Source organism: Carlito syrichta, unplaced genomic scaffold (assembly GCF_000164805.1).
Source record: "Carlito syrichta isolate Samal-C Ts95f unplaced genomic scaffold, Tarsius_syrichta-2.0.1 Scaffold314793, whole genome shotgun sequence".
NCBI classification, from domain to species: domain Eukaryota; kingdom Metazoa; phylum Chordata; class Mammalia; order Primates; family Tarsiidae; genus Carlito; species Carlito syrichta.
This window is the reverse complement of record NW_007258889.1, coordinates 670,787-681,777: the sequence shown is the minus strand read 5'-3', so window position 1 is coordinate 681,777 and position 10,991 is coordinate 670,787. Positions and strand designations below refer to the sequence as shown.

General features: G+C 50.0%; 1 protein-coding gene across 1 annotated transcript; it reads right to left on the bottom strand.

The window, feature by feature from the left end:
* Positions 1-5,620: 5,620 nt before the first annotated feature.
* LOC103274516 (keratin, type I cuticular Ha7-like) lies at positions 5,621-10,991 on the bottom strand. The gene is made up of 7 exons (XM_008071961.1): positions 10,564-10,991; positions 8,907-8,990; positions 7,729-7,877; positions 7,237-7,406; positions 7,028-7,153; positions 6,480-6,700; positions 5,621-5,735 (listed from the first exon to the last, which is right to left on the bottom strand). Exons 1-7 carry the CDS (start codon positions 10,989-10,991, stop codon positions 5,621-5,623), a joined length of 1,293 nt encoding a protein of 430 aa, XP_008070152.1.

Here is a 10,991-nt window from a genome sequence, read left to right as displayed (position 1 = left end):
AAAAAAAAAAAAAAAAAGAGAAGCCCAGTCCCTTTAAGAATCTTTTCTTCAACCATGCAGGGTAATTAATTACTTGGATATTTGGTTCTCGTTGCTTTGGAGACCACAGGAGGAGTGGTGGTGACAGCCCATTGCTTTAGCCCTGTGGCATCCCCACAGCATCCATGGGTGTCAAGGTATATTTCAGTGCAAGTGAATGAAGCTTTTGGAGGGTGCAATGTGAGAAGTCATTCCAGGGACATGATGTGAAGTAGAAAAGGAAAGAGACAGTGGTAAATCAAGCAAATATGCAAGAGGGGATAGAAAAGGGAAGAAGACTCATGGAGAGAAATGGAGGTGGCGTGTGGACCTGCTGGGCATGAACACTGTTGTGTCACCCTCGAGACCAAAGACCTCCTCGGGAGAGAGGGCTGTGAAGACCAATGTGAATGACGGAGGCAGGTTGTCTAGGGTGTCCAAGAACCAGGGGCGAAGGGAGGAAAGGGAGGCAAGGGAGGTTTGGGTACCATAAGCAGCATAAAGGACCAAAGGCTGGAAGCTCAGCCTGAAACATTATTTGGGCAGGACATTGCAAGATGGGAGACAGAACCAGTGTTATCACCGCTTGATGTGCTGGAAGCCTATGCTATGACCCCGGGTTTTTGAGAAAAGCTTCTTTTTGTAGGTCGGCCAGCAAGGAGATAGGAGTCCAGCTCTAATCTCTCTCTCTGTGCCAGTTTCAAGGCAGGACTTTCATTAGGAGAGGCTCAGGGAGTGGATTCTGAGACCCAAAGGTGACTGGTGGAAGGAGAGGGGAGCACTGGAAAGTCCTCAGGCAAGTGCAGCTCTCTCTTCATGCTTCCCCGTGGGTGGGTCTCATGTGTAAATTCAGGGGAGTGAGTGTGAAACACGCAGAGGAGATTTGGACTGCTACGTCTGCAGTCTTGTTCTGTACAGACTCCAGTCAACCATCTTGGTTTCAAGCTCTTTTGGTCAGTGTTGTTATCTTACAAGCAAGTTATTTCTTTTCTTGTCTGCCATCCTGCAAACTCAGGAATTTTGTGAGTCACTGGTTTCTCTAACTCTCTGGGGTTGGTTTCACCAGGAAGGTCATCCCAGATCTCACAGTGCCTTCGTCTGGAAAGCCCATCCCACTGCTTGAGAGTGCTCTGAATGTGATGTTTTATCTGGATGCACCTCTAGCAGGGCCCTTGCCGGTGGGAACAGGGACAGAGCAATAGACCAGAAGGGAGAAGACTTGGGCCTGGTGCTCAGAGCTGTCCCTCCCCCGCCGGGAGGCTGTGCAAGAGCCACCTCATCTCCCCAGGCCAGCACTTTTTCCACTACATGATGGGACTTGTGACGCCTGATCTGCCTCTCAAGGTTGTCTGGCGACTCAGATTGGATAACACATTTGAAGGGGCTTTGTAAATGGCAAAACAATGGATGTCTATAAGGGATTCTGACTATTTCTCATCTCTCTCCTTCAATAGGCAAAGTGGTTTTAGCAACTGCCCAGGTAAAATTCTTTGGTGATTCCCAGACACTAAAATCACCAGGGTCTTCAAGCTTTGAGATACTGTGAGATATTCTAGAACTTTCTTTCCTTGCACCACTCTTTGTGGCACAAGTTCTCAGAAATGTTTCCTCTAGCATTCTCCTTTCCTTCGAGGAAAGGCACCAAAACAATGGGGTCATTAAGACTCTGTCATTCTGCTGATAGTCTGAGACCTGGCTTCTATAAAGAAGTGTGGTTAAGAGCACAGTCCCCGGGAGCAGACTGCCTGGATCTGAATCCTGATTTCACCACAGGGTCACTGCGTGACCTTGAGGGTGTTACTTTCTAGGATTGCTGTAAGGATTAAATGAGTTTATATATACAAATGTATCTCTAATTTAGATCAGTGCAGGGCTTATGATACCAGCTCAATGAATATATCTGCCCGTGACTGATGATATTTCTGGTGGTGGCGATGATGATGACAGGCTGTATGGTTTCCAGAGACGCTCTTCATGCAAAACACTCACACATAAACACACACACACACACACGCACACACACACAAAGCATAACAATCCCGTCTGTCCAGTATTTTTTCCCTTCACGCTTCACACACACATGAAATGTCTCATCAAAGCAAATCTTTTCATTATAAATGACAGTCAGGGCATTGGATGCGAAATTAAGAAACACAGGTCAATCACCCTGGGGCCCCACTGACTCACTTCGTGTCACCAGAAGAATCCCTCAACCACTGAGTGATTCACCTTCTCTCTCTCTCACTTAAATGGAACAAACAATGCTTGCCTACGCTGTCCTGGTACGAGAATAAGTGAGTTTATTTTGTTAGACAACTTTGAACTTGGATGAAAGGAGCTATTTAAGTACAAAGAAGGAGGTGAGGGTGGCTGGGCCTGGTGCTAAATTAAGACCAATCAAGACTGCAGCTCTTTTTTTACTGAGACCTACCCTTGGGTCGGTGCCTGAGGGGTGTGTCACCTGTGCCCAAACACTGCCACCACTTAGGAAAAAGAGTAGAGGAGGGGAGGGTGAGATAGTCTCTGACCTCTGAACTTCCTATGGTGAAAGTTCAGATGCTTCCCAAGCCAATCAGTCCCATCTACACCGACAGCAACCAGCAGGTAGGGCTCTGGGCTTGAGAGCAATTGGAGACAGAGCAACCGGCTTCTCACTTAAGTTCCCTTCATCCCCGGGGCTGGGGACTGTGGTCACTCCTGCACCATAGCCCTGTACCAGAATAGCCTGCCTCAAACAACCACCAGTGATGCTTGTAAATTTCTCCAAAAGCTTCTGCAATTTGGAGAGTTTGTGGAGCACAGAGGGAGGGCGAAAACCAGCTGAGAGTAGATTTGGTGGCTCCACTTGGACACCTGTGGCTTTGTTAATAAATGAGACATAAAAAGTAGGGAGGCAGAGTTTCGGGGTTAGGAGGCTTTCTACAACCAGCTCCATCAGATGCCACAGTGCTCGTCCCAACCTCCCCACCAGATGGTTGTGAAGCCTTGCTTGAATGTCTCCAGTGATGGGAAACACGCTGCTTTTGATCTCTGACCCGCTGTGACGCTGGATTCTGGAGACGTGTTGGTTCTCAGCCATGGCTGTCTAAATACAGAGCTTCTGGTGTGTGTGTATCTATTGCCTGTAAATTCCAAGTTGGGCAGCTGCCAGAAGGACTCATCTGTGGGGCTTGTCGAGGAGTTTGTTGGCCCTTTCTAGACTAAAAGTCTGACAGGCACAGCAATTGCCATCATTTAATGTTTTTTAGAGTTTTGCAATGTCCAAGAGAAATAATAGAAGAAATTCCTCACATGTGGAACTTACCAGAAGAGCAAAGCCAGCCCTTTCTGTAGACAAGAGGGTTCACTCTTCTGTAGACCATCTGGCTAGTCAGGGTTCACTCTTCAAATACTCCCCAGCCTACTTTTCTAAAAGTTTCATCAGAAGCTCCTGGAAGGTTTGATAAAACAGACTGCAGATCTGAAAGTCTGGAGTAGTGCTCAAAAATGCGCATTTCTAGCAGGTTCCCAGGGGATGCCAGTGCTGCCGGTTGGAAGACCACACTTTGAGAACCCTTGCCCCAAACCTTCTCGTTTAATTTTTTCTCCTTCAAAGTTTCCAAAGAAAAGGCTTTGGATCTGGTTCAAAGAGGCTGGGGTTCAAGTCTTGACTTAGCCATCAGCTGAGAATCATAACAGCTACTCCTTCTCTGCAGGGTTGGCATGGGACCCTGTGTCACAAGGTCTGGAAAGCCCCAGCACAGTGCCTTGCTCACAAAGTCCAGGCCATCACAAAAGCTTGACTTGGCCAGGCACGGTGGCTGTCTGTAATTCAAGCACTTTGGGAGGCCAAGGCAAGAGGATTACCTGAGCCCAGGGGTTCGAGACCAGCCTGGAAAATTTGGTGAGACCTCATCTCTACAATAAATCACAAAAATTAGCTGGGCATCTGTGCATCTGTCATTACAGCTACTCAGAAGGCTAAGGCGGAGCCAGGCTCGGTGGCTCAGCCTATAATCCCGCACCTTTGGGAGGCTGAGGTGAGTAGATTGCCTGAGCCTGCGGGTTCGAGACCCACCTGGGCAACTTGGCGAGACCTCATCTCTACAATCAATCAAAGTGAGTCGGGCATGGTGGCATGCGCCTGTAGTTCCAGCTACTTGGAAGACTGAGGCAGAAGGATCGCTGGAGCCCAGCAGGTTGAGGCTGCGGTAGCCGGGAGCAGCCACTGCACTCCAGTCTGAGTGACAGAGTGAGACACCAACTCAAAAAAAAAAAAAGAAGAAGGCTGAGGCTGAAAGATCACCTAAGCCAAGCAGGTCGAGGCTGCGGTGGCCTTGTGTGTGCCACTGCACTCCAGCCTGGGCAACAGAGTAAGACTCCAACTCAAAAAAAAAAAAGCTTGACTTAAGAAAGGTCTTCTGAGGAGAAGCAGTGGACCTCTGATTTGTGCTTTTTTGTAGAAGCACCAGGTGGCTTTATCCAGATAAAAAGGGAATTTGACTCGGCATGTGTATTTTAAAAGCTCTGTCTGTGAATCTGGCTCCAAAGAGGCTTGATTAGGTCAAGGCTGGGTATCTCCTCTCTGTGCCGTCTTGTACAGTCCTGTTTTTAACCTCGTCTTCATTGGCTTGGCTGTCTCCCAGAACCACTCTGGTGAGCGAGCTATATCCCCCACATCTAGGAGAACAACTGATGCAAGGAGTGCCCAGGAAGGCCAGCAGGCACTGGGCTCATGATGCTGCAGAAGTGAGGTTTATTTACAGAATAAAAATAGGATTGCAGGCCAAGTGCGGTGGTTCAAGTCTGTAATCCCAGCACTTTGGGAGGCCGAGGCAAGAAGATTGCCTGAGCCCAGGGGTTTGAGATCAGCCCGGACAACTTGATAAGACCTCGTCTCTACAATATATCAAAAAATTAGCCAGGCATGGTAGCATGTGCCTGTAGTTCCGGCTACTCGGAAGGCTGGAACTAACCACGGACCCCATGCCCACCACCTGAGTGACAGGCTCAGTAGAAGCCCAAGCCTTATCATCATACAATATACCAAATTTATGTATCAAATTTATGTATGTATGGGCACGGTGGCTCAAGCCTGTAATCCCAGCATATTGGGAGGTCAAGGTGAGAGGATTGCCAGAGCCTGTGAGTTTGAGACCAGCCTGGGCAACATGGTGAGACTTCATCTCTGCAATAAATTAAATAATAAAAACAATTAGCCTGGCGTGGTAGCTGGTACCTGTAGTTCTGACTACTTGGAAGGCCGAGGCAGAAGGATCGCCTGAGCCCAGTAGGTCAATGCTGGTGTGGCCATGATCATGCCACTGCACTAGCATGGAGGATGGGTGTGAGATTCTGACTCAAAGAAAAAAAAAATAGAATTGCCTGCCCCATCATGGAGAGATCAGGAGGCAACAGAAGAGAGAAAATGGAGCTCTCAACACACCCTGCAGGGAGGAAGCACAAATCCAGGCCCAGGGGCAGGGCTGCTGGACTCAAGTCTATGAAGAGAGCAGCAGCACGGCCACCCTTCCATCTCTGCCTGGCTGGAAAGCCAAGTTTGAAGCAGAGCTTGAGGAGCTGAAGACACTTCCCAGTTCCCACACCTGAGCTGAGGAGCATGTCAGCATCCAACAAAGGAGCAGAGTCCACGGGAGGCTCGAGGGCAGGTAGCACAGGTTGCAGGGACTGGACAAGGGCTGCTCAAGGCTGGGGTCACGTACGGGTTGCAGGGAAGTCTGCGGAGGGAGAAAAGGTGTTTGAAACATTGGTGTGAGTAGAGCATGAAACACAAAAGTTTTGTGCACTGTTGAATCTGAGGGCCAAAGAGAATGTTAGACCTTTACACATCCCTCTAAGCCTTTAAGAGGCAGTGCCTTGCCCGTGGTCCACAGTGGAGCCAGGGCCAGAACTAGAGTGCCTGAGAGCAAGGCCAAGATCACCCTCCTATGTGGAGGAATACAACTGAGGGAAAGGCAGAAAGGCTGGGGAACAGGAACCAGCCAACCGTCAGCTGCTCTCTTGGTTTAAATACAGGCCCCACTCCTGTTCCGTATTGCTTAAAGGGGTGCATCATCGTACCTTTACAGGGGGTTATTGAGGAACTAAAAAGAGTATCTGCACATGCAATACTTTAAAATGTCATGGGTATCAAGAACCTCTGTGACCGTGATACTTCTTCCAGACAGAATTTAGTAAAATCTAAAGGCACTGAGTGTCAACATTTTAGCCCGCTGAGGGAGTGACCAGCTGACACAGTCAGTAAAATATGAATTCCATGAGCTGAAAGTTTCTGCATGTCCTCATCTATGTCCAGGCAGACAGAAACACTCCAAGTCTACTGGATAGCGAGTTGTGTCCAAAGATGGGGTCTGCAATGCCACCCCCAGCTGGCCTCCAGGGTGGCTCCATTTACGTCACGCCCAATAAGAGGTCTCTGCTTCTGCACATGTTGTGGATACAGACAACAACCGTGTACATACTTGCAGTCCTCGTGCTCCAGAAGGTGCCGGTAGGTGGCAATCTCATTCTCCAGCCGGGCCTTGACATCCAGAAGCACCTGGTACTCCTGGTTCTGCCACTCCAAGTCAGCCCGGATCTCTGCCAGCTGCTCCTCCACGTTGCTGATGAGGCTTTGCATCTGAGCCAGCTCTATGCCACAGCGGGCCTCAGCCTCACACAGGGAGTTCTGCAGGCAGTCCTTCTACAATGCCAAAGAAAGGTGAAAGCTGGTTAAAAATCACAGATCCCACCTTCAACCTCTTCAAGAAGACCTGACGCCACCCCATGGCACAGCCGGGTCCAGAAGCATCGATGCCCCTTGGCATCTCCAGCGGAAGGGCCAGTGCTGCACCCCTGGTCCAGGCCCTGCAGAGCCCCCACCCAGGTGAATGTTCCCTCCCTCAGCAGCCATATCTACGAGAAAGGGCTTCCAGAGGAGGCAGAGTCAAGGCTCGAGCTGAGTCCCCTGTGGGAATTCATGTGAGGCCTGCAGGGACCCAGCCAAGTCCCCGCATGTACAGAGACTTACCAGCTTGTGCTGCACCTGGAGCGCCACCTCCAGGGAGTCCGCCGAGCGCTGCAGCTCCAGAATCTCAGACTGGCAGCACTGCAGCTCCTCTGAACAGAACATGGCCTGCAGGCTGATGCCTTCAGACTGGAGCACAGTGGTCACACGACATGGTCAGCGCACCCACCACACGGAAGCTGCATCCCCCTTCCACTTGGCAGCCCCCTCACCTGGGCCTGGAACCACTGCTCGACATCCTGGCGGTTAGTCTCCACCCTGGCCTCGTACTGGGCCCTCATGTCTCCCAGCTTGCAGCTCAAGTCCATGGTGGGCTCTGTGTCTAGCTCGATCCACAGCTTATCCCCCAGCTGGCTCTTCAGTGTGTGGGCTTCCTGTGAGTGTGAAAGCAGGATGACCCCCTGCCTTCCACCCACCCAAAGCTTTGACTCCCACTCCCCCTCCTCCCAGGCCATTTCCCTGAGGCCCTCTGAAGATGAGCCGTGGCCTGTGCCAGCCCCCAAGCTTCCAGAGGCTATGGACAGAGAGCAGCCTCTTACGGAAAGCCAGAGCCCACCTGCACAGCTCGTGAGGCTTAGCCATGAGGTCAGCCCTGTGTGGCCTCCAGCCTGAGCAGAAGGAAGCTTCATTTATTCCCTAGATGAGCCTGAGTTCATCCCAGAAAGTCTCAACGCATCACATTAAGGGTCACACACCTGCTCCATGGTCCTTCTTAAGGTAAAGAAGCTCTTCCTTCAGGGACTCCAGCTGGGCCTCCAGGTCACACTTGGTGAGGGTAAGGTTGTCCAGTGCCTTACGCAGGCCACAGATGTCAGCCTCCGCCAACTGGTACAGCGAATGCTCCATCTCATACCTGTAACAGGGCAGGCGCAGGAGGCGGGGTTAGAGAGCAGGACGGGACGAGAGGGGACAGGAGAAGGTCAGGAGGGGACTCAGCCAAAATTCCACTGACCTGCCCTTTTGCAGTCTAACTGTTGAGTCGGCTTTTCCTGTGGCGTGTGTTCAAAGCCCACAAGGCAATAGATGTCAGCACTAAGCAACAAAGGGGAACCAGGTAGAGCCGCTGGTGCTGAGGATGCCGTGATGGACACACAGCCAGTTACTGCCCTCGCAGGCTGACAGCCCAAAAGGGAGGTGGCAATATAGTCAGGCAACTGCAACACCTTGTGATCGCGGCAGACCCTCCTCCTCCTCCAAGCCCCCTGCTGAAAGGGACCCTAGTTTCTTTCTTAGGGTGGAAGCCACATTGCTAGAGTGAGAGGAAATGGTTTTCTTTAGCTCTACAAGGTGAAGCTTTCACAGAGCCCTGAAAATAGACAATAAAACACAGTGTCCCTTCCTGGGCCTAAGGTGGACCCTTCTCAGTGGTATAAACCCTTCGACTTCACACTGAGGCTGTGAAGCATGATGTCATGAATTATCGGCACTCACAGATCAGTGGAGCTGCAGTGTGAAAAGAGTTCCTTATTGGGGCAGCAAAGATTTGTGGGAAATGGCCTCAAGGTAGGAAAACTTGGTAAGAAATTTGGGACTGAGTCTCAGTTTTAGCACTCAGTAGGCACATGCCTTCTGGCAAGTCACCTCAGCACTCTGCGCCTCAGCATCCTCACCTATGAAAGAGATGCCACCCATGCCCTGCCTGCTTCACAAAGTTCTTACAATAGAACTGAGGGATACACCCAAAAGCACACTGCAAACTGTACAAGCTAAACAACCGGAGAGTGGGTATGTTTTTTAAGACCTAAGGCTTCACGCCCTCTGTTTTCTCCTTCTATAACTGTTGGGTCAAGTTCTGGGTTGATTACATCCTCTTGCCACACAAGAGAGAAGGAGCCAAAGTAGGCGTCTGGCTCCTCACTGTCCCTGTCAGACCCCAACTCACTTGGTCCTGGAGTCATCCGCAGCCAACTTGGCATTGTCTGTTTGCATGACCAGCCTGTTGTTCTCAGATTTGGTGCACAGGATCAGGGAAGAGAAAGCAGACGCCATGCATTACTTACTATTCCCAGAGCCATTCAATGTCCTCAGGTCAGAGAAAGTTGCATTGGCTGAGACTCAAAATACAGGCATCCCCTTGGACAACACAAACTCCCAGACTATAAGAGATGCTTTCATGGTGCAGGAGGGAGGATGCGCAGGAGAGTTCTTGGCAAGGGATGAAGGCCTGGAGCCAAAGGAACCAGGAGGTGGAGATGGCAGCAAATGGCACATGTAGCAAAGACTTGATTTTATTTTGCCAGATATGATGCTTAGCCCAATATAGTCAAGAAGATTTGGAATCAAGGCCACAGGAGAATGGACTGGCTATGAATGTTTTAGAGAAAGTGCGGTCCATTCTAAATAAGAAGTTTCATACTCTGGTTGCCCAACCTCCCCAGTTTCTTTCTGACTCCAAAACTAAGGTGTAGTCTTTCAGAAGCATTGACTGGATAATCAAAGGACACACGAGGTTGTCACTGCTGCACAGATAGACACTGGCTCATCACAGAAATTGAAAAATGCTCCTCTCAGCCTGTTTTGTGTTGTTGCTGGGTTTTGTTTGTTGTTTTGGATTTTTTTTTTTTTTTTTGAGACAAGGTTTCACTTTGTCACCCATGCTGGAGTGCAGTGGCATGATCATACTCACACAACCTCAAACTCCTGGGCTCAGGTGATCCTTCTGCCTCGATCTCACAAGTGGCTGAGACTACAGGTATGTGCCAACACACCCAGCTATTTTTTTTTTTGAGATGGGGTCTTGCTATGTTGCCCAGGCTGTTCTCGCCCTGTTTATTGCACCAGAAGTTAGGTTGCTTCCATAAAATTAGCACTGTTTTTGAAACTACAGTACAATTTAGGAATTTTAAGTATTGAAACGAACTAAGCATAAATTCAGAACCCTGGAGAGACAAATTCTCATCTCATCCTTTACATGTTTCCATTCAGCTTCATTCAAGAGATTCTCTTCCCACAATTCAAAAACAAAAATTCCTGGCCGGGTGTGGTGGCTCACACCTATAATTCCGACACTTTGGGAGGCCAAGGCAGAAGGATTGCTTGAGTCTAGGAGTTCAAGACCAGCCTAAGCAATATAGCAAGACCTCATCTCTAAAAACCAAAATCAAAAATTAGCTGGGTGTGATAGCACAGACATGTAGTCCCAGCTACTCAGGAGGCTGAGGTGGAAGAATTGCCTGAGCCCAGGCGGTCAAGGTTGCAGTAAGCCATCATCATGCTACGGCACTCCAACCTAGACGACAGAGTGAGACCCAGACTCAAAAATAAAAGATAAAATAAAATTCCACTGCTGATCCATGTCAGCAATCTTTTCCTGTAAAGGGTCAGATGGTAAATATTTTAGGCTATACAGACCATACAGCCTCTGTCACAGCCACTCAACTCTGCTGTTGCAGCACAAAAGCAGATGTAGACAGAACACAGATGAATGAGCATGGACATGGACAAATGAATCTCGATTTGCAAAACAGTCGGTAGGCTGGATGAGGCCCACGGGCAGTGAGGAGGCTGCTGACCTCCAACTAGGCATGCCAAGCCTCACCTTCAGCTGCAGCCCCTCGATGACACGAAAGTAGGATTGGTAGTTCAGGCACACGCTGGACTCGTGGCATGTGTTCCACTCACGGAGTTTGGTCTCCAGCTCTACATTGTCCAGCTCCAGATGGCGCAACTTCTCCAAGTAGTTGGCCAGGCGGTCATTCAGAAACCGCATGGTCTCCTTCTCGTAGCCGTTCAGGGTGCCTTCGCTGTAGGTCCCGCAGCTCCCAATGTTAGTGGGAATGTGGCAGGTCCCTGGCAAGGGACAAGCAGTGTGGCAGCTGAGGGGCAGGCAGAGGATAGGGCGGCCCAGAGGGGTCGAGCCCACATGGAGCTGGTTGGGCTGCACCACGTTGGCCACGAGGCACAGAGAAGCAGCATGGGCCTCTGAAACCCACCCACTGAGAAGGGGGCTGCAGTGTTCAGAAGTCAT

Excerpts from the sequence above, each read along its gene's own strand:
- LOC103274516 (XM_008071961.1), bottom strand. The coding sequence starts at position 10,991 with ATGACTTCTGAACACTGCAGCCCCCTTCTCAGTGGGTGGGTTTCAGAG. Across the intron at positions 7,878-8,906 it reads GCGGATGACTCCAGGACCAA|GTATGAGATGGAGCATTCGC; the intron begins GTGAGTTGGGGT and ends GCCCTGTTACAG. Across the intron at positions 7,407-7,728 it reads TCTTTACCTTAAGAAGGACC|ACTCACAGGAAGCCCACACA; the intron begins ATGGAGCAGGTG and ends TCCTGCTTTCAC.